The 27636-nt window shown below is 48.5% G+C and overlaps 1 protein-coding gene across 1 annotated transcript in view; it reads right to left on the bottom strand.

The window, feature by feature from the left end:
• The window catches only part of ANKRD13D (ankyrin repeat domain 13D), a 214138-nt gene that overhangs the window by 6430 nt on the left and 180072 nt on the right, over positions 1–27636 (bottom strand). Inside the window, exons 11-14 of the mRNA XM_085651622.1 lie at positions 25594–25751; positions 23383–23556; positions 22283–22455; positions 19399–19481 (exon numbers count right to left, since the gene is read on the bottom strand). Coding sequence (XP_085507748.1) covers positions 19399–19481; positions 22283–22455; positions 23383–23556; positions 25594–25751 — 588 coding nt within the window. The remainder of the gene's footprint in view (positions 1–19398; positions 19482–22282; positions 22456–23382; positions 23557–25593; positions 25752–27636) is intronic.

Here is a 27636-nt window from a genome sequence, read left to right as displayed (position 1 = left end):
CAGCAGTTGTATGCTGTTGATCCTCACTAAGTTTGGCTGAGCTGTGGCCGCCAGAGTGTCTATAGTCGCACCTAGGTACTGTTGTACGTGTGCGGGCTGGAGATGGGACTTTGGATAATTCAGTGAGAATCCCAGACTGTGAAGAAGGTGAATGGTGCGGGACATGTGGCTTGCACATTGCTGGGCTGACTTCGCTTGAACGAGCCAGTCGTCTAGGTAGGGGTAGACGTGTATATGCTGCCTCCGTAGATGTGCTGCCACCGTAGCTAGGCACTTCGTGAAAACCCTGGGCGCTGTTGTCACGCCGAAGGGAAGGACTTTGAACTGATAGTGCTGCCCTTGAACAGTGAACCTGAGGTATTTTTTGTGTGAGGGGTGGATGGGTATGTGAAAGTACGCATCCTTGAGGTCCAGTGTGGCTAGGAAGTCTCCCTGCTTGAGAAGCGGAAGGACTTGCTGTAGAGTGAGCATATGAAAGTGCTCTGAAAGAATGTACTGGTTCAGGGGTCTCAGGTCCAATATAGGTCTGAGCGACCCGTCCTTTTTTGGAATTAAGAAGTAGAGGGAGTATACTCCCGCACCCTGCTCGTGGATGGGTACGACCTCTATAGCGCCTTTTAGAAGCATACTTTGCACTTCTTGCTGTAAGAGCGTTAAGTGCTCTGAGGACATAGGACGGTTTCTTGGTGGTATTGTGGGTGGAGTGGAGGTTAACTCCAGACAGTAACCGTATTTTATAATATCTTTGACCCACCTGTCCGTGGTGATGGAATTCCACGTGGACAGGAACCTTTGTAGCCTTCCCCCGACAGGTGTTATGTGGTCGGGAGGAAGGGAGAGGGCGTCACTGCTTGTTCTTGGGGGAGGACCTGGTGTTGCCGTAGCCGCGTCCTCTGCCCTTTGTGCTGGAGCCACGATATCCACCTCGGGTGTTTTTATCATAGGTGGTCTGTGTATTGCCTTTGTTATATGTTTGTTGTGACCCCTGTCCTCTACCTGCTCCCTTGTTTCCGGGGCGACGAAAGGAGCCGCTCCGAAAGGACTGAGTTTGTAGTGCGCCCATGGACTTTGCAGTGTCCGTATCCTTTTTTATCTTTTCGAGGGTGGTGTCAACCTCTGGCCCGAATAAATAGTCGGGGTTGACGGGCTGGTTCAGTATATTGTTTTGTACCTCAGGCTTGAATCCTGAGATCCGTAGCCAGGCATGTCGTCGCAACATGACGCTTGTGTTTATGGCTCTGGCAGCCGTGTCTGCAGCATCTAGTGCGCATTTGATGGAAGCGTTCGTTAGTAGCTGTCCTTCTCTGATGAGCATTTCAGCGCCTTCCTTGAACTGGTCAGGGAGATGTTGGAATATTTGCTCAAGTGTGTCATAGTGCGCTCTATCATAGCGAGCAAGGAGCGCCTGAGTGTTGGCTATGCGCCATATGTTGGCAGCTTGGGCGGCAACTCGCTTGCCAGAGGTTTCTAACACCTTGGACTCTTTGTCCGGGGGAGGAGCGTCACCTGTTGTTTGCGAGTGTGCCCTCTTGCGTGCATTCGCTACGACGATGGAGTCGAGTGGTAATTGTCCTCTGATGTAAGTAGGATCCCCAGGTGCTGATCTGTATTTTTTATCAATCCTGGGGTTTATCACTCGTGCCCTGGTGGGTTCTTTGAAAATGTCCTTGGCTGGTTTGAGGACCCCCTTCAACATTGGCAGAGTCTTTACATGTCTTTCTGAGGATGCAAAGGTGTCCATTAGAAAGTCATCTTCGATGGTATCAGAGTGAAGCTGCACCCCATGGTTATTGGCAGCACGTTCGATAAGAGCATTGAACGCCGCAGTATCCTCCGTAGGAGATGTCTTTGCCCCATAGAGTTGTGGGTCCTGTGCATCGAGAGGTGCACTGGGGTCTGCAGGGTCGCCCCAAGTTTGATCAGGGTCCTGCTGGTCATCAGGGTCCGTGTCTACATGGTAGGGGACTTGGTCAGCCATGTAGTCCTCCAATGCGTCTGTATCGGAGCGTGTGGGGGAGAACCGGTGTGGATCCTGGCAGGATGAATGGAAGGGTTCATAAAGGAGAGGTTCCGATTCTGCAGGCAACTTCCTTTTTAGTGGGATCCTGAAAGGGTCCAATGGTGGCTCCGAAGTGATCCTTCGGTCTTGGAGAATCATCCTGCCAGTGCCGGCGTCGATGATACGTGCCGGAGACGTCTCAGCAGGTGTGACCGTAGGTTGGGTGACCCTTGTCCTGAGTTGGAACATTTTCGGGATTGTTGACGGAGGCAAGCCGAAGGTAATGTTGGTCGGCACCGAAGAGGCTGCGGGAGCTCCGACCGAACCGGAGCCCGACTTGTCCTGGAGGACAGGTGTGGTTTTGCTGCCTTGCGTCGCACCAGGTCGTACTTGGGGCGCCTTCGAGGCTTTGGCACCGGCCAGGCTCGTAGAGGCGGCCGTAGATTTTTTCGGCGCCGGCGGGTCATCGAGTCGGGGTGAAGAGATCACCGTCGAAGTCTTCGATACCTGAGGCTTAGGTGTCGTCGAGGGAGCGATGTGAGACACAGCAGGCGGTACGGCCCTTGGTGTCGTCGGTGCCGGTAGCCGAGCAGGTTTGTCGGTGCCGATGGCTTTTTTCCGTTTGTCGACTCCAACGTCGCCCGCTTCAAGTTCGGCACCGAAGTCCCTCTTGGTGCGGTCGGTGCCGACGCGGTGCGCTGGCGTCGAAGGCCTCGATCCGACCAGCGCTACTTTCAGTTTCGGTTTCGGTGGAACCTGAGCAGCTTTCGGTTTCGGTTTTGTGGTAGGGAAACCAGCCTGTTTATGTAGTAATGGCTGCCGCTGAACGTCCGAGGCCGGGCCCGAGGGCGGGGCCGAAGAACTGCGGGATGGGTCTCGGGTAAGGCCCGAAGGCGATCCCTCGACCGGAGCCATAGGCTGTGGCACTGGTGTTTGAACGGTTTGAACAGGTAGGCCTTGTTCATCATTGGAGCTACTTTCTTCGGCCCCGAAGGCCTCCTCGTCGTCTCCTACCTCGGTGTCGTCTTCACCTCTGTGGAAGAGTGACTCGTCTTCCTCGTCCGATCCGGGTTCGTGTTCGGAAACGGGACTGGAGGGCAAGACTTCCAATTCTTCGACGTCTTCGGCCTCGCCGAAGATGTCTGTTGGGGCCGGTGCCGCGTGCTGCGCCTCGAGTCTCGCCGCTCGTCGATTCCGCAGAGTCTTCTTCGAGCGGAACCGGGCACAGGCCATGCATGTTGATTCGTCGTGGTCCGGCGAAAGGCATTTGTTGCACACCGGATGGACGTCGATGTGTGGGTACTTCGCATTGCATACCGGACACCTTTTGAATGGCGTCCTGGATTCCATCGTCGAAGTAGTCGATGGACAGGTAAATGCGAAAGCAGTCGGTGCTGAAAGTTAGTAAACTAACAAATTCTATCGAAACCCGATCGATAAACCGTACCGACGCGAACTAAAGGCCTTTTGGCCTCGAAAAAATATTTTCCTAACTTGAGCTAAGATAGCACATCCGAACCCAATGGCGGATGGAGAGGATGCCCATGCGCACTGTAGTCCAGGGGAGGAGTCACCTATCCAAGGATACTTCGAAGACTCTTCCAGGACAACAACGTGCAAACATCCGGACCCAACACTAGGCGGCGATCTATGCACAGATATGAATTCAGCAGCCCACATGCCTCGAACACAATGCTACCCAGAGGACCTCCTAGTGATTAAGAAGTATTGGCTGAAATATTGTTATTCAGCATTTTTAGCTGCCTCACTACAGATAAACATCTATTCTAACGCAGGGTAGAACACATCAACGACTTAGCTGTAACAATAGTTTTGAAGCTTGAAACTGAAGTGTCACACTCAGTACATTGTTTAACAATAAAGCACTAGAACCAGTATTGTGTGTGTTCTTTCACGGACCTAATTCACCACATTCTGTTCCTGAACAAACAATACTAAGTGGGCTAAAAGCCAGGTACACTGATCCAACCTCTCTTCAAAGTACTCAGAAAAGTTTAAATTACCACGGTGTCCGCGTGCATGCGGATGTACGTTCACGCTGTTGAGGAATATGACCTGGCGAATTAAGTACGTGAAATAACACACGTGAGACAGGAGGATTGTTGTTTTGGGCTAATGAAAAACTGCTTTCAGCTACGGACGCGGAGAGCCCTGATGAAGTCTAAAGATGAAACATGTTGGCTAACTGGCAAAACTGCGAATTGAAGGTTAACTGGTGAAATTAGAACATCTGAAAGAATTCACAGAGTGAATAAACTTGAATAAAAAGGAGAAATTGGACGCCACTGATCTTCATATTATTGATTTTGGACTAAAATGTGAATTTGTATGCTTGAGGGCATTGTAATTACCTGCAACGTTACAAGGCCTTTTTACAACCAGTCTGAGCTTGAAGAACAAGTTACTTACCTTCGGTAACGATGTATCTGTAAGAAACATTAGTTAGTTTGATTCCTCACCTTAGAATATCCCCAGGCGTCAGACTGGATCCGGAAGATTTTTGTAGCAATACCCCTTGCGCGTCGCTAGGCGTCGTCTGCGGCTCCGCGTCCGTCGTTGGCGTCGTGCGCCGGAATGACGGAGTACTTAGACGCCGCCCTCACGCGCTGACGTCAGTTCTTGTACATAGCTTTCCGCGACAGGAACGCAGAGCCATGCAAGAGACCGACACTGGTGCCAAAAAAGTCTAGGGGCCTGAAAAGGATAACCTGAACCCTAGATATCAGTTCGCAGAACGGGGAGGCTGGGTGGGTCGGTGAGGAATCTAACTAACTAATGTTTCTTACAGATACATCGTTACCGAAGGTAAGTAACTTGTTCATCTGAAAGAAACACGTTAGTTAGATTCCTCACCTTAGAATAGATACCCAAGCAATACTAACCCCGGTGGTGGGTCTGCGAGCCAAGATCACACCAGAAAGTCCTGGAGGACAGAACGGCCAAAGAAGCCATCCCTCCGGACTTGGCTGTCTAGGCAATAATGCGTGGCAAACGTGTGCAGCGAAGCCCACGTCGCCGCCTGACAGATGTCCTGCAAAGGGACTCCCCGTCCCAAAGCAGTAGTAGCCGCTGTGGCCCGAGTAGAATGGGCTCGCAGCCCAACAAGGAGGGTCCTTTTTTTGCCAAGGAATAACAGATTTTTATACACAAAACGACCCACCGGGAGATGGTCCGTTTGTGCACAGCTTTCCCCTTCTTAGCACCCACGTAGCCAACGAAAAGCTGGTCCTCCACTCGGAACTGTTTTGTGCGGTCCAAATAAAAGGAGAGCGCACGTTTTGGGTCCAGACGGTGGAGCCTCTCTTCCTCTTTGGAAGGATGCGGAAAGAAGGTGGGCAAGGTGACAGATTGCCCAAGATGAAAGGGGTTCACCACTTTCGGTAGAAAGGAAGGACGAGGCCGAAGGACAACCTTGTCCGGATGAACAGATAGAAAAGGAGGCTTGGACGATAGAGCCTGGAGCTCACTCACCCGTCTAGCTGAGGTGATGGCTACCAGGAAAGCAGTCTTAAGAGTTAGAAGACGAAGAGGACAATTGTGAAGAGGCTCAAAGGGAGCGCACATCAGGAATGTTAAGACAAGATTCAAGTCCCACTGAGGCATTACGAAAGGGACAGGAGGGAACGTATGAGTAATGCCTTTAAGAAAGCGTGAAACTACAGGGGACTTGAAAAGAGAAGGCTGATCAGTAAGCCGTAAGAAGGCAGAGATGGCAGCAAGATAACCTTTCAAGGTGCCCAGAGCAGAGCCCTGCCGGGCCAAAGAAAGAAGAAAGAGAAGAACCTCAGAAAGAGGGGCGGAAAGGGGAACCACAGCCTTTGCTGTGCACCATGCCACAAATTTGTTCCACCGGCAGGCGTATACTGTCTTTGTGGAGGGACGCCTAGCTGCCAGAATGATATCACAGACTTCAGGAGGCAAGTCAAATGGCATCAACTGCCGCCGCTCAATCTCCACGCATGGAGGTGGAGGCTGAACAGGTTCGGGTGGAGGACCATCCCCTGCTGCTGCGACAGAAGATCCTCCCGAAGGGGCAGACGTATCGGAGGATCGGTCAACATACTGAGTAGCTCGGGATACCAGTACCTTCGTGCCCAATCCGGAGCCACCAAGATGACTTGGGCCCGGTCGCGCCTGATCTTCTTCAGCACTCTGGGCAGAAGTGGTATAGGCGGAAAGGCGTACAACAGACCGCAACTCCACTCACGACGAAAAGCGTCGCCGAGCGAGTGCCGCCTTGGAAATTCCAACGCGCAGAACTGCTGACATTGCGCGTTCTCGTCGGTGGCGAATTGAACTAACCAAGGCTCTCCCCACTGCTGAAAGAGACCTTGCGCCACCTCGGAGTTCAGACGCCATTCGTGATTCATCATGCACCGGCGGCTGAGTTGGTCTGCTCTGGCGTTCAGAGAGCCCGCCAGATGTTGAACCACCAGGGTGATGCCCTGGTGTTCCAGCCATGTCCAGAGGCGCAGAGCCTCCTGACAAAGGGTCCACGACCCCACCCCGCCCTGTCTGTTGCAATACCACATGGCGGTGGTGTTGTCCGTGAACACCTGCACGACACTTCCCCGGACAGAGGGAAGGAAGGCTTTCAGTGCAAGTCGGATCGCTCTCAGCTCCAACAAGTTGATGTGGAGGCGAGACTCCGCCGGAGACCAGAGGCCTCTGATCTCCGCCTCTCCCCTATGGCCACCCCATCCCAGGAGGGACGCATCCGTCACTACGACATGCTCCGGTAGGGGTAGGGAGAGGCTCTTGCCCGTGACCCAATCGCCGTCCGTGAGCCACCACTGCAACTGCTGTGCAGTGCCCTCCGAGATCAAGACATGGTCAGACAGGTTGCCGTGATGCTGGGCCCACTGAAACTTCAGGTCCCACTGCAGAGCCCGCATGCGCCGCCTGGCCTGATGCACTAGTAGGATGCAGGAGGCCATCAGCCCCAGAAGCCGCAACACTAGCCTGACCGAAACCCAGGATAGAGGCCAATAGATGGGAATCAGGGCCTGTATATCCCGGACCCGCTGTTCCGGTGGATGAACCCGGAACTGCGCCAAATCGAGAACCGCTCCGATGAAAAGGAGCTTCTGAGAGGGGCTCAGGTGTGACTTTGGCACGTTGATGCAAAACCCCAGCAAATGCAGGAGATCCGCCGTAGTCTGGAGGTGCGAGACGACTGCCTGGGGCGAGCCCGCCTTCAACAACCAGTCGTCGAGATAGCGGAAGACTGGAACCCCTGATCTGCGCAGATGAGCTGCGACCACCGCCACCACTTTCGTGAACACCCGAGGGCACTAGTAAGGCCGAAGGGGAGCACGGTGAACTGAAAGTGCTCCTGACCCACCGTGAACCGCAGGTAACACCGGTGGGCCGGCAGGACGGGGATGTGGAAATATGCGTCCTGCAAGTCCAACGCTACCATCCAGTCTCCAGGGTCGAGGGCAGCTAGAACCTGAGCCAAAGTTAACATTTTGAACCGTACCTTCCGGAGGAAGGCATGGACGTTCCGGAGGTCCAAGATAGGGCGTAGGCCCCCTTTGCCCTTCTTGGGAACCAGAAAGTAGTGGGAATAACAACCACGACCTACTTCCGGGCTCGGAACGCGCTAGACGGGCCTCCTTGGCCAAGAGGGCCGAAACTTCCTCGTGTAGAAGATTCAAATGATCCCCCGAGATACGGTGGTGCTGCGGTGGCAGGGCTGGAGGGGTCGTCTCGAAGGGGAGGGAGTAGCCCCTTCGGACGATTTGCAGCACCCACCTGTCCGAAGTAATGGTACGCCAGTGGAGCAGGTGATGGCGAACCCGGCCTCCCACTGGCGTGGAATGGGCCTGAAAGCTCGGACTAGGAAGGCTTTGAGGCGGATGCTGCCGGGGTGGATGTGGACTGACCGCGTCGTCCTCCAGTACCGCCTCGGCGGAAACCATGTCCGCGTGCAGGCTGGTTCTGCGGCCGGTGGCTAGGCGGACGTGAGGAGGTGCCCCTTCCTTGGCCACGAAAGGAGCGAAAAGCGGAAGTTTGTGGCCGCGGGCCGAGAGGCCCAAGGACGTGGCCGTAGCCCGGTAGTCCTTGAAGCGAGCCAGCGCACTGTCCGCTTTCTCACCAAAAAGGCGAGCGCCATCAAAAGGCATGTCCATGAGGGTGCTCTGGACATCCCCTGAAAAGGACGTGGACCGCAGCCAGGCGTGACGTCAAAGCGCCACAGTGGTAGAAATCACCCTACCCAGCGAGTCCGTAGTGTCGTGTCCACATCGGATTGCATGGCGCGCTGCATCTCTCCCATCGGCCAGAGCCGAGGAAAGCCGCGCCCGGGCCTCCTCCGGGCACAGTGGCAGCACGTCCTCCACCGCATCCCACAGAGAGTGGGAATAACGGTCCAAGAGACAGGCAGTGTTCAAAGACCGCAGGCCCAAACTGAGCGAGGAGAACAGCTTCTTACCAAACTGTTCCAGTCTCTTGGAATCCCGGTCCGGAGGAGCGGACGGGAAGGAGGATTGGGAGGTAGAGGCCTGGATAACCAGACTCTCGGGGGTGGGGTGTTGGGACAGAAAACTGGGGTTGCCCGGAGCAGGGCGGTGGCGCCTGGCAACGTTCCTATCCACAGGAGGGACTGTGGAGGGCTTGGACCAGGTGCCCTGCAGAACGTCAGGGAGGGCCTCATTGAATTGCAGCAGAGGCTCAGTGGAGCATGCGGCAGACTGAAGCACCTCAGTGAGGATGCCTGAAGGGCCATAGGGTCGTCAGACCCCTCCCATTCGCCTCCGTCATCCGATTCCTGGTAAACAGGAGGAATGATCGGAGCCGGTCGATAGACAATATGTGTCTCTAGCGGCGTCGGATGCGGCGTCGGGACCTGACAGGGGCTGAACCGGAGATCGACGTCGACCGGAGCCGGCATCGGGGGTGGTATCGGTGACGGCGCCGGCGGAGGAGGCGTAATGAGGTCGACCGGCGTCGACGGGGGCCCAGGCCCGGGCCCCTCGGGGACCTGCGGCGTCGGGCCGGAGCCTCCAACGGCGCCAGGGCCGGAGCCGCCGGCACGCGAGTCCGCCCAGTCGAGTCCGTGGGGCCCGAAGGCGCGCCAGCGGGCGTCGACGGCGGGGCCAGGCTCCTCATGGCCGAGAGGAAGGCACTGACCTCCGCCGGCGTCACGTCAGTCCCAGGGACCGTCGGGTATGGGGACTTGCGCGGCACCTGCGGCTTCTGCAGAGCCGCGGGGATGGAACCACCCGGACCCTCGGCCGAGTCGCGCGACTGGCGAGGGGAGTCCTTAGAGCGGTGTCGCCTCTTGGACTTCTTGGAGTGCTTCGACTTACCCGAAGACTTCGAGCCAGACGAGTGACTATGTCGAGTGCGGCTCCGCGACCGATCCTTGGACCTCCTCCTGGACCGGGATCGAGAGCGGCGCGGAGCTGAGTGGCGAAGCTCGAGAAACTTGCGGGACCGCTCCCGCCTAGCTTTCGAGGTCAGGGCCATACAATCGGAGCACGACTCCGCGTCGTGGTCGAGGCCCAAGCAGTGCAGGCACCGGCGGTGATGATCGGTCACCGACATCAGTCGGTGACAGTCGTCGCAGGCCTTGAAACCAGGCATCCTACCGGCACCAGAGTCGAGAAGTGACCAAAAAGAGTCAAAAAAGTTAGTCAAAAATTGACTAAAGGGGTAGCTCTCCCGGATCGGCGCTTACTGGCGCGGAAAAAAGAAGAACTGACGTCAGCGCGCGAGGACGGCGTCTAAGTACTCCGACGACGTCATTCCGGCGCACGACGCCGACGACGGACGCGGAGCCGCAGACGACGCCTAGCGACGCGCAAGGGGTATTGCTGACGAAAAATCTTCCGGATCCAGTCTGACGCCTGGGGATATTCTAAGGTGAGGAATCTAACTAACGTGTTTCTTTCAGATTTAAAGTTACTGCAGCCAAAAAAGGAGCAGCAGCAAGTCCAGGACTACAAATGTTCAACCACTGATACTACAACAGCCTTCCATAGAAAATAATGTTGGCACAGACTAAAACACTACCTCATCGGAAATAATGGTATATTAAATAAACTGACAGACTTTTTAAATATAATCCCATAATGCATTGAATCAGATAACTAGCTGACTTGAGGGTTAATGAGCAATTAAGGGGATACATTGGGGGCAGTGCTGGAATGTTTCATGTGCCGCCTTTGAAAAAGGAGATCGAGACTGAAACACAGGCCTGGGTGTGTTTGTGTCAGGGTACAGGGCCTCTAAGGGTGGCACAATAAGTGCTGCAGCCCTTCGGGGCCTTCCCCGGTCACAAGGCCCTGGGTACCTAGTGTACCATTTACCAGGGGCGGACATGTGGCCAGCGTTTGCCAAATTGGGTTTAAGGTTTCAGCATAGTTTTTAGGGAAGGAACATAGGCCCTGGGCACCTGATTGGCAGGAGCCCAGGGCACACTCAGTCAAAGTACATCCAGCAATTCAGCAAAAAGTGGGGGCATACCATGCAAGAAAGATGGCACTTTCTCACAACGCGAAATAACTCTTCAACGTCATACAGCAGTTCACCGAAGCCACGGACATCACACCATCCCAGGACCTCTGCAACAAGCTCAGCCCCTACTACCACCTAAAAATCAAGGCCCTCTATGATAACTTCAGTGAACTGACTCCGGACACCACCCCCCTCTCCACCATCGACAACCAGCCGACCATCACCTACCTGACCCTGGGAGACCCCAGAGTCTATGCTCAGAACCTTAACTCTGCCAGTCGAGTACTTACCTGAAAGCCGATAACCTACATTTTCTCCATAGGGTAACATTGACTGGTTTCACTGAGAAATTCTATTGTCGAGTTTTGAAACTTCACAATATTCACTAAAAATCAGCCAATCGACGAAAACGAAATTACTCACCTGTTCTCAGGAGAGATTCCAGTGCTGGATCTTGGTGCCCAGCACTGACCCTGAAAAGTAATTACAACCGTACTTACCGATGACTTGATTTTCCTCCATAGGATAACATTGCCTGGTTTTTGTCAGAAATTCTTCTAAGTGTCCATTTTTGAAACTTACATATATTCCTTAAAAATCACCTGTGTAACAAAAACGATTTCTTTCAACTGTTAACCGGAAATGCACCCGGGTTGAATCCAGGATCCAACCCGGAGTAAGAAAATCATACGCAAAGTAATTTAAATTGCATTTACTTAAAAAGTCCCATTGAGCTCAATGTTATAATTGTGTTGCCTATTGCAACAGCTGTAACTATTGCATTCAAAAGTCTATTGCCTATTGAAATTATTTAACTAAAGCATCTCATTCTGAGAAAGTATATTTTGATACCTACTTGTGGTTCTAAAATAAAACAACTATCTATTTTTATATACAAACCATTGGCCTAGAGTTCAGTTCTTGAGTGTGTGAGACCATTTGCTGACTGAGTGTGTACAACAAATGCTTTACACTCTCCTCTGATACTGCCTTACTGCTCGACCAAGCTACCACTTTAAAGAGTAAGGTTATATCTAACTTTAGCCTCTGCCAAACCTCTGGGGACTGTGGACTCTGTGCACACTGAACCTTACTTTGGTGCAGTATATACAGAGCCACTTCCTTACACCCCTGTGCTGCTGGAGGTGTAAGTTTGGTGCTGCCTTGTGCCCCCCGTGCTTACCTTAACCCCCGGAGACTGGGTCACAAAACCATGCAACTTACATATAAGTATCACCACTTTGATTGCCCCCTTTCTCTATTGGAAACCATTGGCACCAGATCCCATGTTTGACCTCTGTGACACTTACCTGAACCTTACCTGGTACAAAAACTCAATATCATAAATCGTTTACGTACCTGCATATTGCCGATTGTGTTTACTCCCATAGGATAACATTGTATTGTTGAAAAATGCAGAAAGTGTCCACTTATTACATTGAAAAGCATGGATATTGCAAAACGTATTTACATGCAACAAAGGATCTTTGGTTCTAAAAAAAAGAAATAAATACTAAAAGTAATATTTTTACCAACCATTGGTGTTGGATTTAGTCACTGAATGTGTGTAATCATTTCTGTCCTCTGTGTGTACAACAAATGGTTAGCACTGCCCTCTGATAAGCCCAACTGCTCAACCACACTACCTCAAAAGAGAGCATTAGTATTATCTACTTGAGCCTCTGTGAAGCCTCTGGTGATCCACCGGACTCTGTGCACGCTATGCCTCATTTTGTTATAGTATATACAGAGTCCGCATCATACATCGCAGTCCCTGCTGATGTGAACGGTTTTGACAGACACTACGTCCTCTGCCAGAAAAAGTCTGGGTCAGTTGCTGCACTGGCTAAGAAGGCGGGTGTTGTTGGAATGCTAAGCCTTTTGAGCAGCCCCTGAACTTTACATATTGCCGATGGAATTGGCGAGCTGGCAAAAATAATCCCAGGAAAAGTGCTGCGTGGGGACTGTCTTCAAATAGCTCTAGCACCAAATCCGCCTTTTCCCCAAATAGCCTAGGGCTTTCAAAGGTCATGTCCACGAGGGACATTAGCTGTCCCTCAGGGAATTCAGTTGCTCATATCTAAGCATACAATCTAAGCCCTACGCTGGCGCCTATGCAATCAGTATTGTCAAGGCAAGCATACTGACCATCCTAAATTGTTTGGGAAAGTGCCACCCTGAAGTCCTCCGGGCTGGCAAAATCTCACTGGCCATGTTCCACAATGCATGTGTGTACCTGCCTAAAAGAGACGTGCCATTCAAGGACTGCAGAGCCAGGCTGGCTGAGGAAACATCTTACAAAAATGTTGACTTGAATTACCTGTGTGGGAGATTCGAAGGAAAAGCACTGGGGTTCAGTTTGCTCGTTGATGCCTGTACTACAAATCTTTAATGCGCAGGGTGTCTTGTTAGAAAATCAGAGTTGTCAGGGCCAGGCCTGTGTTGCTTGGCCATTGGTTGACTCACAGGAGGGACCAAGTGGCCATGAATGAGTGTGTGCCTAATGAAAGGGCACCGGAGACACTGAGGCAGCAGGCCCTGGTTGGAGTATTACAGGTAGTGTAGATTACATATCGACAGTTACAAGTCTAACACCTCTGCTGCCGTGTGCACTAGCACTGCTAAAGAGTTGCTTTCTTCCATTAGTGGACAAGGTGATGAGTCAAGCTCGGTTTCTGTCATGGTGTCTAAGACGCTGACATTGTGTAGGTCAAAGCAAATTTCTTTATCCGCAAAGTGAGGAGAAAGTAAATTATCTGCCTCTTCGTTGTCATGAGTATCCTGGGTTTAAAGGCCCTGAACGACATTAGAGTGAGCCGAAAAGGGCCTTCACCTTCTGGTAATACTAGTGTTGTGTAGGAAGATGGGGTTCTGATTCAGTCATTACTGGCTGCACCGTAGTAATTTCATAGTGTGAAAAAGCCACGTGTCAGGCCAATATGGGGTCTGGTTTGGAGATTGTCCTGAGAGTTCTTCCGGTCTGACTAACAAATTTGCTATTTTTGCGAATGAACGGCTCTGCTACCGGTGTGACAAAAGAAAAGCCATCTTGCTGTTAGGAAGAAGGTGAAAGGTTCATCTTGGGCAGAGTATAGTGGATTCTGTAGATCTAGATCAAAAGTCCAGATTGCCACTGTTAGTGTATGTTTGAGGTCTAGTGCATTTCACACAGTAACTAAAAAGAAACCAGTTACGTACCTATAACAGCAGTTTATCAGCTTGAAGCTACCACATCACATATGTACATCATTTCCCCAGGAGTTTGCCCGGCACTGAATGAGATCTTTCTTATTGAAATCTTAAACTTATGAGAGTCAACCACAGGCATGGTCGCAATCGCTTATTCCGATGTATGGGTACGCGAAGAGAACAAGGGTCTGAGAGAGATAGGGGCATTTAAGGACTACGGTTATCCGTTGCACGGGTGTACAAAGAGAACAAGGCTTGGTGCTGCCATTGAGCCGTCAAAGCTTTAGTATTATTCAATAATTGTTCTGCTTTGGAGATACCATATTGTACTACAAAGTATCACCATACTAGCTTCATTTTGGTGCTGGTCCCAGAGCTATCGCAAAAGACACAGGTGCACAACAGGAGACAAAGTTGCTTAGTATAGGAAGCAGGCTCTTTAAGTGATATATCAAAAATCTGATATACTATGTAGAGTCCAGGCGTTCCCTTAATAGTGGACAAGGGTTTGCTATTGAATTCCAAAGTGCTCTGCTATGGGGTAGTGTGGTCGAGCAGACTTAGGCTTAACACCGAGGAGTGCAGGACATCTTTGACCAATAAATGACACACCACTCAAAAAGGAGAGCCACTCCAATTTATAAAAATAGCACGAATCTTTATATATGTTAAGGCATCAGAGAGAAATCGCTCAGGTAAGTATGTTTTCAAATATAAACTATTTTCAGTTCAAAAGGTGGACAGTTAGTGCAATTGTTTGATTCTGCAATGGTATCTTGAGAAAGGAAGTACAAGCTTTGCAACCAGGTACAGTACAGCGACGTACGGGACCAATCTCCAAGATTTAAGGTGTCTGGTTTTGGCTGTTCCGGAGGCCTTTGAGTCTTTGCTTTTGAGTTCCTGCAGTATGTTTTGCTGTGATTACTGTTAAATGTTGTATGGTTTTGGAGGCCTTTGGATTCTTATCATAAAAATATTATCTTACTTATGTAGAATAATATCTAGTTCCTCCAAGTCATATTGGTATGTGAATATTTCCATATTCTTGGACACACTGCTATACTTGAGATAGCGGTATTTATTACTTTTTATATATCAATCTGCTGGTCCTGTGAAAGAGCACTAGGAAACACGCACCTTCTTGATTTTGTCTTGCCTCCTGGTCTCCTTATCGGTTTTGTATTCATGTCCAACATCGGGGCTTCAGTTTACTGTGTTCTGTACTTAACAGGTTGAAAATATGGGATAGAGAAACTAACCGCATGCACTCGGTTTCTAGTAAACTAAACATATGGAATTATTGAAGAAAACAGATGCTTGATTTCTAATGAAAGACCGCTGCCATTAATGGTATGTGGACCATTTGTGAGAAAGTGGCTCTGTATATACTGTTCCTTAATAGGTACAGGGTGTACAGAGTCCACAGACCCCAAGGGTTTAACAGAGGTTAAAGTTAGATATAACCTTACTCTCCAAAGTGGTAGCTTGGTCGAGCAGTAAGGCAGTATCAGAGGACGTGTAAAGCATTTGTTGTACACACTCCGTCAGCAAATAGTTCCACACACTCAATAACTGAACTCTAGGCCAATGGTTTGTATAATAAAAAAAAAATATATGCTTGTTTTATTTTAGAACCAACACTTGGAATTAAAATATACTTTCTCGACAAGAGATGTTTCATAAAAATACTTTTGTATATGCAATAGACTTTTTAGTAAACAGTTACAAATAGTTGCAGTAGGCAACTCTATTTCTAAACACAATACATTGAGCTCAATGATAAATTCAAATTATATGCAACAGATTACTTTCAGATTACTTTTGTAATTCCAGGCTTGGATCCTAGATCCAGTCCTGGGTCAGTTCTCAGAATCAGCTGTTGAAAGTCGACTTTGGTACTGTACTGATTTTTAACTAATATTTAGCTATTTCAAAAGTGAGCACTTAGAAAATATTTCAGAGCAAACAATCAATGATTCCCTATGGAAGGAAATATAGGTTACAGGTACAGTAGGTTATCGTTACTTTTGTAATCCAGTACTGGGTGTCTGGGTTCAGTACTGGGACATTTATCCAAAACAGGTAAGTAATTACGTTTTCAGATGTTATACGATTTTTGAGGAATATTTAGAAATTGCAGAAATCAACACTTAGAAGAAATTTCACAGAAAAGCAGTCAATGGTTTCCTATGGGAGAAAATGGGGTTACTGGTAAGTATAGATGCGAGTATTCCTCCGAGCCAGTGCTGGGCACCAAGATCCAGCACTGTGAGCCCACCTGAGAACAGGTGAGTTTTTGCATTTTTGTCACTCGGCTGATTTTTAGTGAATATTTGAAGATTTGAAAAGTCCACACTTAGACGAAATTTCAAGAAAAAGCCAGTCAATGTTACCCTATGTAGAAAATAGAGTTAGCGGTTTTCAGGTAAGTTCTCGACTGGCAAAGGTGAGGTTCTGGGCATAGACTCAGGGGTCCCCCAAGGTCAGATAGGCGCAGTTACTTCACCCTCAGCGGCTCTAGGGCAGCCGGGTGCAGAGAGAGTTAGGCCCAATGTTAGCCTACGAGGAATAGGGGGGCCTGGTTTGGTGGCTGCTGACTAGCAGGGCACGCGGCTGTGGGAGCTGGGCTCCTGGTCACTCACTCAGGGCAAGTGGGGAAGTAGGCTAGTGTAGAGATTGCACTGCCAGGGCTACTCGGGCGGCTGGGTGCAGGGTGCTTTTGAGCCGTCGGGCGCTAAATGGAAATCAATGGGAATGTTCCGGTTAGGAAAAAGGCTGCAAGCTCGGGGACGAGGATGCTTCAGGTGCCACCACCACTTCGAGAGGTAAGTTGGGTAGTTGTAGGTTAGGTGGGTACCCCGGGATTGGGCACAGGGGGCCGCAGGGCGCCGCGTGCAGGGGTGCCTTTTGGTGTCGGGTAATCTTACCCTCTGATGATCGCAGTTGGGGGGGGCACCTTGTTCCGAGGCTGCAGGCTTCTTCCGGAATGTCGAGGGGGGTCCTTGGGTGCCGGACTCGGGGTCACAGTCGCCGTGGGGTCGTCCTCGGGGTCTTTGTCCACTCCGGCACTGGCCAGGCTTGGCTGGTGCAGAGTGTGCTGGGTTTGCGGTTCCGGGCTGCTGCCAGGGGTTAGAAATAGGTTTCTGAGTAGAGCCTCTACTCATGGGAGTCCCAGGGGCTTAGAGCCAAAGGGTAGCCAGGTCCTCCGGGGTTGGTGAGGTTGCTGGCCACGAGAGATGCCGCGCTGGTGCAGGTTCGGGAGTCGACAGGCCGGTAGGGCTGGGGCCGAAGCAGTTGGTGTCTTCTTCCCTTTTTAGCAGCTGCAGGGCAGGTCCTTGTTCTTCTTGCTCTTCTTGTAGTTTTTCTTGAATCTGGGGAAGGAAGGTTCAGGGTGCCCCTAAATACTAGATTTAGGGGCGTTACAGGTAGGTGAGGCCAGGGACCAATGGGTCCTTGTCCTGGGGTGGGTACACCCCCTATCCTGCCTCTCTCCTGTGGGAGGGGGGCAGTAGCCTAATCCTGATAGGGTAGGGCCTCCCATCTTCAAGATCGCGAGAGCCCGGGGATGTGCTTCACCTCGCCTCCCCCACCTGAGGGGTGGGGTGGGGGGGGGGCAGGCTGGCACATCCCCTGTCCTTGTATGGGGTTTCCGGCCAAACTTCCCGCCAGAGTGGGGGGTTGCAGTGGCCTGGAGAAACTCCAAGAGGCGGCATGCCTTTGAAGCTTCCCTTTGCTCATCCTGGGGGAGGAGATTTCTCACCTCACCCAGGATGTGCATTGTTGCAGGCCCGGGAGAGCAGGGGCTCTCCCACCCATGGGTCCAGCAACGTGTCTGCTGTGTGGCAGCCTGGGCAGCCTCAGAGCAGACGTGGATTGTAGGCTAGTTGTAAGGGGGCATCTCTAAGATGCCGTCTTGGGTGCTTGGTACATTAAATCCCACACTGGCATCAGTGTGGGTTTAATGTGCTGAGAAGTTTGATACCAAACTTCCCAGTCTTCAGTGTTGCCATTATGGTGCTGTGGAGCTCGTGTTTGACGAGCTCTCAGCACCATGTACTCTTAAATGGCAGCGCTGCACTTACAGTGCCCAGGAATGGACCTGGGTACTGTAGGGGCACAGGGCTCCTGCTCCTGTGCCCACACCATGGGCATAAGGCACCCAGCTAGAGGGGTGGCTGATATATGCCATGGCAGTGTAGGTGATGGGCATGGCACACAGAGATGTGGGTCATGTCGACTCTTCATTTTGTCCTGCACCCAGACACTCAGCCTGCAAAGGCAGTGTGTGTGTGTAAGGGTACAGGGCCTCTAAGGGTGGCACAATGAGTGCTGCAGCCCTTAGAGGCCTTCCCTGGTCACAAGGCCCTGGGTACCTAGGGTACCATTTACTAGGGGCTGACATGTGGCCAGGGTTTGCCAATTTGGAGTTTGTGTGGTTTAAGGAAGGAACATAGGCCCTGGGCCCCTGATTGGCAGGAGTCCAGGGTACACTCAGTAAAAAGTACATTCAGCAATTTAGCAAAAAGTGGGGGCATACCATGCAAGAAAGATGGCACTTTCTCACACCATTACGTGAGATAAATCATGAATTATTTCTTTCAAGTGCAACAGATTGTCCCTTATCTTCTAATTATTGAGAGTGCGCCTCTGGTTTTGCGATACAAGACTTATTACTGTTGATTATGGAACTAGTTTACACATCTAATGATGGGCACTGCAAGATATAGAAGATCTCGAATGAAGACTGAATATAATTCACCACATAAAGAGGTGTGTCAAGGTTGCACACATTTGCAACAATTCCAAAAATGCACAATATTTTTCACTGGGTCACAGATCAACACAATCTAATTTTGGCAGTAAACTGTTTTTGTTTCCAGTCTAGCTCTTCTCTTATGTAAGGTTGATAACATGAAAAGGTAAAAATGTCTTGAAAAAAATTAATCATCTAAATGTATCCATTCTCGAAGGATCTTCATTAAAAAGTTGAAAAACTGCTCCAAACGATTACATTAGTTATGTCTTTTTTTCTTTTGCGTTGTGTGTTGTACAGCCTTGAAAGGTGTCCAAGCATTGCGAAACATGTGTCGGCTGTTCCATTTTATAACTATAATCCAATATAATGTATGACATACATTGATATTTCTACTAACAGAATATTACTGTGAATGAGTTCACTTTATGGTTGGTAATACAACGGCCTGTATATCAATGAACGAAGCATGTTACATATATTGACTCTTAATCCCAATAATGAACTTCAGATTATAGGGACTGCACATCTGGTCTTGAATCTTCAATTCACAACCAGTGAGTGTTACATTTAGATAAATGTCCAGTGACAGAGGGTTAACTGTCCCTACAATTATTTAGACATCATTACTTATTAACCAAGGTCCTCCAGCTAGGAAATAATTTACAAGTGACTAATGTGGGTACGTTTACTCAGGAAAGAGACACATGCTGAAGAACATCCCACTTCTCCATGTAAAGATCAGAACGGTTTACGTTAGTCTTGGAAATGCATTGAATCAGTCTGCAGATGTTCGGGCACTGGCTGGACTTCATGGAATACTTGAAGCCACAATGGTGCTCAACCTGGGGCCTAACGTCCTCTTTCTGTGAGATGTTTCTGCACAGAACTTGCAAGGAATGGACGCATTCTCTAAGGAGTCCTTTCACAGCAATGACCAATCCCAACCTGCTGAAACGCCTACAATACTCACCGCTCCAGTTGAAGTTCATCCTCGTATGGAGGTGGCGGGTTGGACTCAGGTCTGGTGTTTGTAAGTGCCTCCCAGATTGTGACCTGTGATAATGAAAGAGACTGTCACTCCACAAGCCTTTGACTTTCACTCCTCAGTTTCCTCCCGCGAATATGTTGGCTGTTAAGACTGTAGCAATCAGTCACACAAGTCTTCTAAACCCTTCAATAAGAAGCACCGTTCGTTATATCCTCAAGCATAACTAACCACTGGCTCCCTTTCCGCCAATACTACTGCTGCTCTAGGACCAACCCTCTAACACAGTTTTAATCCGAAATTGGTAGTGCTAGTCCTATTGCACCAACCTTCAAGCACTGACCCTGCTTCAGTGTTGTTTCTGGTGGTATTTTACCAGGCCAAGCAACTATAGAAGTAACAGACTTCTTGTAGGAAGAATAGGATACCCTGCACTTCTTTGAACAACCTTAAAGGATACATTAAAGAGAACTTGGATACATTCTCTGCTAGATGGGTCTGGGATATAGGAGTTTTCAACACAGGGGAGCCAGTGATCCACGCTCTGTTCTGGTGACAATTTCTCAGTGAAAACCCTTCTCTGCTAAACCTCCTCCTTTCCAACCCCAGTACATATCTCTTGCATTTTATTATATATTTATTTGTAAAAGTGTGCTGCTCTTCTCTTTCCGCACAATAGTTTATCCCTAGTTTTGATGCCTGAAGGGGCAGGCCGCAAGAGAAATGCAAATGCATTAAAGCATTTTATGGGTCACCCTTTTTGCAAGGAGTGTTTTTATGCGTTCTATTTTATAGGGGGGAGGGTACCAAACTGCCACTTTTTCCACTTTACTGCCACTTGTTCCCTCCAGTCTTTGTGCAGCTGCTTCTACCTACACCATTTCCCATATACCATCTTGTGTGATGCATTGATGGCTGCTGCTGGTTTTTATGCACTCCAAAACGTGCATAGCAGGATAAGAAGCTCGTTCTAGTGCGAGCCAACTCTGCAACTATGGGTTTACATTTGAGTGCTTTAGTGTTACAGTCAGTGGTGAGACAGAATGCTTTTGACTCCATCAAGGATGTAGCCTTATGGCTAGAGCAATCGTCCTCAAAGCTGAGGAGCCGGTTCGAGTCTCGGCAACGACGCTCAACATCCTGTGATTCTGGGCAAATCACTTAATCATCCCATGCCTAACAAAAATTAATGTGCCCATCTGTAACGAAACTGGTGCTCATGTAAAGCGCTCTGATAACAGATGTCTTGGGTCTAGTTCGCGCTATATAAACTCCCCCCCCCCTCCCACAAAAAAATTCACTACCATGACTAAGACGCTCTATGGTCTATTGTTCTAATTAACAAATTATCTTTCATACCAATTAACCAAATCCTGTACAGTGCGAGTGTTACAGCATTCTTGATCATGTCTAGAGAGCAATCTAATTTTACAGTTGTATGACAGAACCATGCATGGCTAAACCACCCGTGCCTTAACAACGCGGTTGGAACAATAAATACGTCCAAGCAACACATTCCTTTACCACGCAAGTATTTACAAGGGCTTGCCTTAGGGAACGCTCTGGACTTTAGAACAGTAACAATTCTATTCCAACTCCAGTATGGGAAAGCGTTGGACTTTGAAGTCCAATGCCGCCTTACCTAAGGTATGTTGTCATAAGGACATGCGTGGTTAAGGCGCATTAGTTGGTCCAATCATGCTACAAAGGCAACGATTGGTCCGGCTTTCGTCATTATTGCTGTTTCCCTGATTTTATATTTGATGGCAAGACAAGATGCTTAGCAAATTACTCTATTTACTCATGAGTAGACTGTGTCTCTTTTCCAGCAAGTCAACTGTTACAGCAGTACATACGGATATTGCAATAGATGTGCAAATACACTCTGGAATGCTTATTGGAGGTGCAACTAGAAGGCCTTTATTGTCCTCAGGTTTTATTCCCATAACTGAAACTCTTTGTTTCTTCCAAACAACCTCTAATGCTCTCATAAACCTCACCTGATATTCTCCAGAAATCTGATTCTGTAAGTAACCACCCAGAGACAGTAACACCCTAGTTGTGCCTCTTCCCAGATTGTGCTAAATGTTTTGTCCACTGGCACACCTACTACAGAATCCAAGAAGCCTCTTTTCACCATCTGCCTCATTCCCTGATCTGTAGCATGCTTCTATACTCTTTTGTCTTTCCCCACCAATCTTCCGACGCGGAGACCAATTCTCGTAGGTGGTTGCGCACGAAGACTAGGTTTGCTATTCTACCAAATGCCACAATTAAGACAGAGGGTTTTCATTGTTGGTGCTGGGACGACAAGTCCTTTTTTTGAGTGTTCTCAAATCAATATTCTGTTCTTGGATTAAGTAATTTTACAGTTTGAAGACACTTAAAGCTTCTATGTAAACAGCAAGTATGAGAGCTTCACTCTACCTGGTATTTGTCTGGCTCTAATACATTTATACTCCTAATTATACTCTAGACTGATCACTTACGGCTAATTCCATCAATAATCTAGGATTTCTTGAAGTGTGCAAATTCAGGTAATTTCCTAATACTCAAATATTGTCATCATTTGCAGTACAGTGTCCCCAACAACCCTCTAGAGGACCCATTTCAACAGGCCTATGATTCTTTAAACAAAAGCGTCATCTTTGCTAGGCAGACTAGACTGTTGTCCCCAATTTCTATATGATTCTAGGCTCTGGTGCTTTAAGTGACAACACTGAAAGGCAGTTCAGCGCACATTCACCAGTGTCTTGGTGACTCTTATGGTCCCTTGGCATAAATCTAGGACTAATATCTCTCCAGGATTCATTTTAGTGGTGGGACTAGACAACATTTCAGGTGCTCCCTAACCATGTGTTCCTTTTACCTGGTCAGTCTCCGTGCCCGCCTCAAGAAGACTCTGTTGGATGGCAAACTGCAATAGGTCATCATCTTCATCTCTCATTGGTTCACTTCTACCAGCGCCCAATGTGGCATATCCCTCTGGCACCTCGAAGACTGAGGGATCCACCTGACATGGGAAGGGGGACACGGAAGCTCCTACAAGGTTTAAGAGAGGTGGAAAAAAGTCACACATACCTGCAAAGGAACAGCATCTTAGGTTACATGTTACCAAAGACAAATACATTTACTAAAAATATATGGCAGAACCTCTTACTGCCTTCTTCAAAACAAGTACCCAAAGACACCTCACTATTACTCAATGCATTTGGTTTAGCTCTAGAGATGACAGAGCAGGTCATCCCAAGGGTGTAGTTTGTTACTGGATAATGTTTCCATTTACCGAACTTGTAAAGTTGGCACCAGACCTGTGGGTGGAGGATGTCTGAGGTTAGATAGACAGGGGCAGGTTTGCCGTGTTATCCAGATGCTTGTTTCCTGAATTGATGTACAGTTTGTTCCCAACCAGTATTGCTGCTGGTCCCTTTATCATCTGGTATATTATCAGAGTAGATTTTAGAGATAGCATTGCATGGAATGCTGGTACAGCCTGCCACTGCTCTCCGGTGTCTGTTATTGGACTCCTACAGGGGTACTGCTTACCAGGGTTACTAGCAGCGCATTCCTGCATCTGAGGCAGGATATGTGGTTTTAATAACTGAGCTGCCAGCTTTGGATTGCTGAGTCCAGAGTTCTAATGCCGGCTCTGGTTCTTGAATAACATTCTATGATTCTGTGTGTCTAAAGTTGTACTGAATATAGGTAGAGCCTACTGCTTTGTAACCTACGGGTGATAGCAATAGGCTATTAACTTAGAAAACACAATGAGTGCCTACAGTGCTAGTGAGGGGTGCTACTTCCTCCTTTCCTCACAGAAGGGGTTTTTCTTTAAACTATACAAGGAGGGCCTAAGCCTGTACTCCTAGGATGCAATGTTGAAAAGACTACTACTTTGGCTGGTTGATAGCTCTCCAGGATTCCCTTTAGCGGAAGGACTAGCTAAAGCTTCGGTTGGGTGCTGCTTACCTAGGTTACCTGTGGATCCCCCCTCCTCAGTGCCACTGCTGCTGCCAAGGCTGTCGGCACTAGGGGATTGGCTCGGGGCCCTTTCATTGGCTTGCACACTGCTGATAGGCTCATCACAGCCACACAAATTACTGAAGGTGATACGGGCATTCAACACGTGAAATAGAGGGATTTCTGCAAAAAGAGATAGAGCCAGGGATCAGCACAAGACAACAGAAGCCAGAACAAAGCCAACATTAAAATTAATTAGAAGGAAATGAATTTTTACAGCACAGCCAACCAAGCTTCCCATTCTACTCACCAGAGGTTAAGCAACGTACGTCAAGTACACTGGAAGGAAAGTGGGCTCACTTCTGCTCTCAAATAGTGGAACAGTCTCTGTCCACATCACGATCAGAGCAATCTCTGTCCAGCTGAACAATCTTGAACTGCCTGTGTCCTGCTCACCACGATTCGAGCAAACTCTGTCCAGCTGAACAATCTTGAACCGTTTCTGTCTTGCTCACCATGATTAGAGCAATTTCTGTCCTCCTGAACAATCTTGGAGCAGTCTCTGTTCTAACTGGGGTGGAATAGCATCTGCCTTACTCATAAAGAAGACCACTCTCTCCATGCTGCTCACTAAGCATATCTGCCTATTAAGGATGGAGTGGTGAATATTCTTAATTGCCAAGAGTGGATAGTTGTCTATCCTGATCACTTACAGTAGAATGGTCTCTGCATGATAGAATCTGTCAGGTACAGAGTGGTGTCAGTCCCTCTCAGCTCGAGAGAGTCTATTACGTGCTAACCAGGGTGGAGCAGTAGGTTATGCTTAATAGTTGGGCTGTAGGAAGGTGGTGTCTGACCTGCTGACCAGTGGCATCGGCTCTTGCCTATCACTACCCACCTTCTTTTTCATTTCTCTTCATGTCAACATTTTCTTCGATTAGCCACCCTTAGTCTTCTCCTCCTTTAAACCCCTCTCTGCAATTCCATTTTCTCTTTTCTCATAAAATGCTCTTCTCTGATCCTCTGCTCTATCCCTCAAGTCCCGAGCACATTCTTCATTTCACTATTTATTAAATGCAATCACCACTCTTAGCAAACTTGGTGCTAAATGAAGTTGGTCTAATGGTTTTGCTCCCTTTCCTTTTATTCACTGCACCACTTTCATCTAAAGGCAGTCAGATAATGCAAAGCTTTCAGCTGGTTCCTACATTGATCAAGGAATCATCTCACAATTTTGAGGCATACTGTTCCACAGTTAAGCCTCAGCCACTGAAAAGGGTCTGCCACCCAAGGACGCTCGAAAACATTCAATAGTTTAGCCTTTTCCGACCTCAGACTGCGGCTTAGATTATAGAATACATTTTTGTTTTTGGTCAATGATTGCATTGTGGCCCCTACAGTGCTCTATCAACCAGACCTATTGCTTTAAATGTTATTCGTTAATCAGCTAGTAGCCAATGATGTTTAGCCAACACTGGGGAATATAGAATCATGCTTCCGAACATAAAAACGTATTTGAACCTCATACTCTGAATCCTGTGCAGTCGTTTAATCATTCTTGCTGGTAGCTCGTGATTAAGCTCATTGCAGTAGATCAGACTTGCTGAAACATCCACATTCATAGCTTGAATTCTTTGCTCACGATAAAGATGTGAATTATATGTTTCAATAAACTAGACTGTAAGAAACATCTTTACCACAGAAACCACTGCCGGTGCCATTGTTAAACCGGAGCTAAGCATTGAACTCAGAGGTTTTACATTTTGGGACAAACTGGGTCCTGGCCCAATCGAGAAGGAAAGAATGTTTGGTTGCAGAATCTATTTGTCTAAATGGGCACAGACTTGCAGTCTTTCCTCCATTTAATTGAATGTGGCTCTGTGTCATTATTCCTGCATGTTTAATATGCAATCAATAAGTCTGCCATTCTATTTACCCAGCATCCTCTCTCCCAGTCCACCCACTCACTTCTCCGACTGGCTCTCCTCACCTCCACCTAGCCAGACTCCCTTCTTCTCCATCTTCCTTTTTAAACTCTTTGTTGTGCTTCCTCAACTCTTATCCTATAACCTCTCAAGTCATAACTGACATTCAAATGTCACAACTTCATCTCTCAGCCATAGTGTGCAATTTCCTGTTTCTCAGTCACCTCTTTGCCCCTCTCAATGGCCATTCTTTCACACCTTCTATTGCCCAAACACCCCCTGTGCCCTCTATTACCAATCTTGACTGGAAATCCTGGTGGCAGCCGCAGCATGATGAAGTCCCGGAGCTTTGCAAAGTGGGCATTGCTGATCGCCATGAGGTCAATGATGGGGGTCACCTGCTCGACCAGGGAAAGGGGGTGATCCTCACAGAGCCAGAGCGTCGCCTTGAACCTGCCAGTAAGAGTCATAATCAAGGCACAGCATGAAAAGGTGCATCTCTCTTGTCAAGCAGCAGACGGTATCCATAACATCACATCACAATCCTAAAGACGCAGAGTCAGGGAGCAGTGGGGTCTGGGCAGGGCAATAACAAGCACTACCTTTGTCCCCCAAAAGCAAAAAATAGCCATAAAAAAACCACCAGCACTTGAGAGGAGAAGTACGGTGCAGTATGGACAAACAGCATCCTTTTCAGTGGACAGCACAGGGTATCAACAAACGCCATCACCGGAGAGGCGTAGTATGATGCAGTATGGACAAAAAGCAACCTTGTCAGGAGACAGCACAGAGTATCAACAATAAAACACCATCACTTGAGTGGCGAAGTAATGTTATGTTAAAATGATTTGTTAAGCGCACATACACCAAACGGTTTCTTGGCGCTGAGCCGAAGCAGTTACAGACACTAGACGATTAATTCAGTTATAAACCTGGGAGAATAGCCATGTCTTAAGTAATTTCCTGAACTGAGTGTAGGAGGTGGCCAATCGTAGTTCAGGAGGGAGAGAATTCCAGAATTGAGGTGCCAAGGTCGAGAATCTGAGGTCCCCATGTTTTTTACGTTTAAACGAGCTGGAGATCAGTAGGTTTTTATTTGAAGAGCTTAAGTCGCGGGAGGGAGCATACCGCTGTATTTTTGGGGCGATGAAGGCTGGACCACAACCCGAGAGGGCTTTGTAGATGGTGCAGCCCAACTTAAAGAGGCAGCGTTGGGCCACCGGGAGCCAATGGAGGCTCTTCAATAAAGGTCTCACGTGATGGTGCTTGGGTTGACCATAAATAAGTCTGGCCGCTTGATTCGGAGACAATTGAAGTCGGCGTAGTTGGTATGCAAGAATACCAACATACAAAGAGTTTGCGTAATCGATACGCGACATTACCAGTGCAAGGATGACTTGAATCAGAGCCTCAGTGGTTAACAATCTGCTGATTTTCCGGATTCTCCGCAGATGAAAGAAATAAACAGACCACTGAGCTCATCTGGGCCTTCATAGTGAGATCATCACTAATCATGATTCCCAAACTTTTCCAAAAATAAATGCCCCGGCATGTATCAAATGATGTGTATGCAAGTATAGAGTTTGTCAAAGCAAAACGCCAGCCGACAAGTGTTTCGTCAACACGTAGTTACCTGTGGATCTTCAGGGCTGAATCAGCGCTAGTAGTACGTGATCGAAAGACCGGTGATAATTCTGACCCAGTAAACGGGTATTAATGCAAGGGAAAGGTGAGTTGATAGGTAAGATCAGGAAAAACACGGGCGGGTGCGTCCGTGATTGGCAGGGCCTGTAAAAGCAAGGTCCAGCGAGTATGCGTCTCGTCGCGGATTTAATACATGGAACTACCGGTGTCGATCTCTTTTGATTTCTGTACCAAATTTAACAGCGCAACTGTAATAATTGTATCCCTATACGTGTTCCCGGGCATTTGGTTTTGAATTTGTTTGTGTGGGTTTCTTGGCCTACACTGTATACAGGGGTTTACGGGTCCTTCCCTGACCTGGTTGCACCGTGAAACTTTTGCTCTTCATTTACGCATCGTACCATAACGTTAATCTGCTCGAGCCCATTATCCTGCTTTTCGAAAACCCTTCGCAGAAAGCATACATTCCCAAACTTTTGACCGAGCTCACAGGGGAAGGGGGACACCCTAGTAATGGAGGCCAAAAGTTAGAATTCCACGGATTGCATGAGCCACCAGTAAAAATAAGCTCAGTTTTATCAGGATTTAATTTGAGCTGGTTGGCATTCATACAATTACTAATAACATTCATTGTGGATTGAAAACTAGCCATCGTTGATGGGGATGCATTGATCTTGAACACTAGCTGAAGATC

This window comes from Triturus cristatus, chromosome 4_1 (assembly GCF_964204655.1).
Source record: "Triturus cristatus chromosome 4_1, aTriCri1.1, whole genome shotgun sequence".
Classification (NCBI taxonomy): Eukaryota; Metazoa; Chordata; class Amphibia; order Caudata; family Salamandridae; genus Triturus; species Triturus cristatus.
This window is presented reverse-complemented; position numbering and strand designations above follow the sequence as displayed.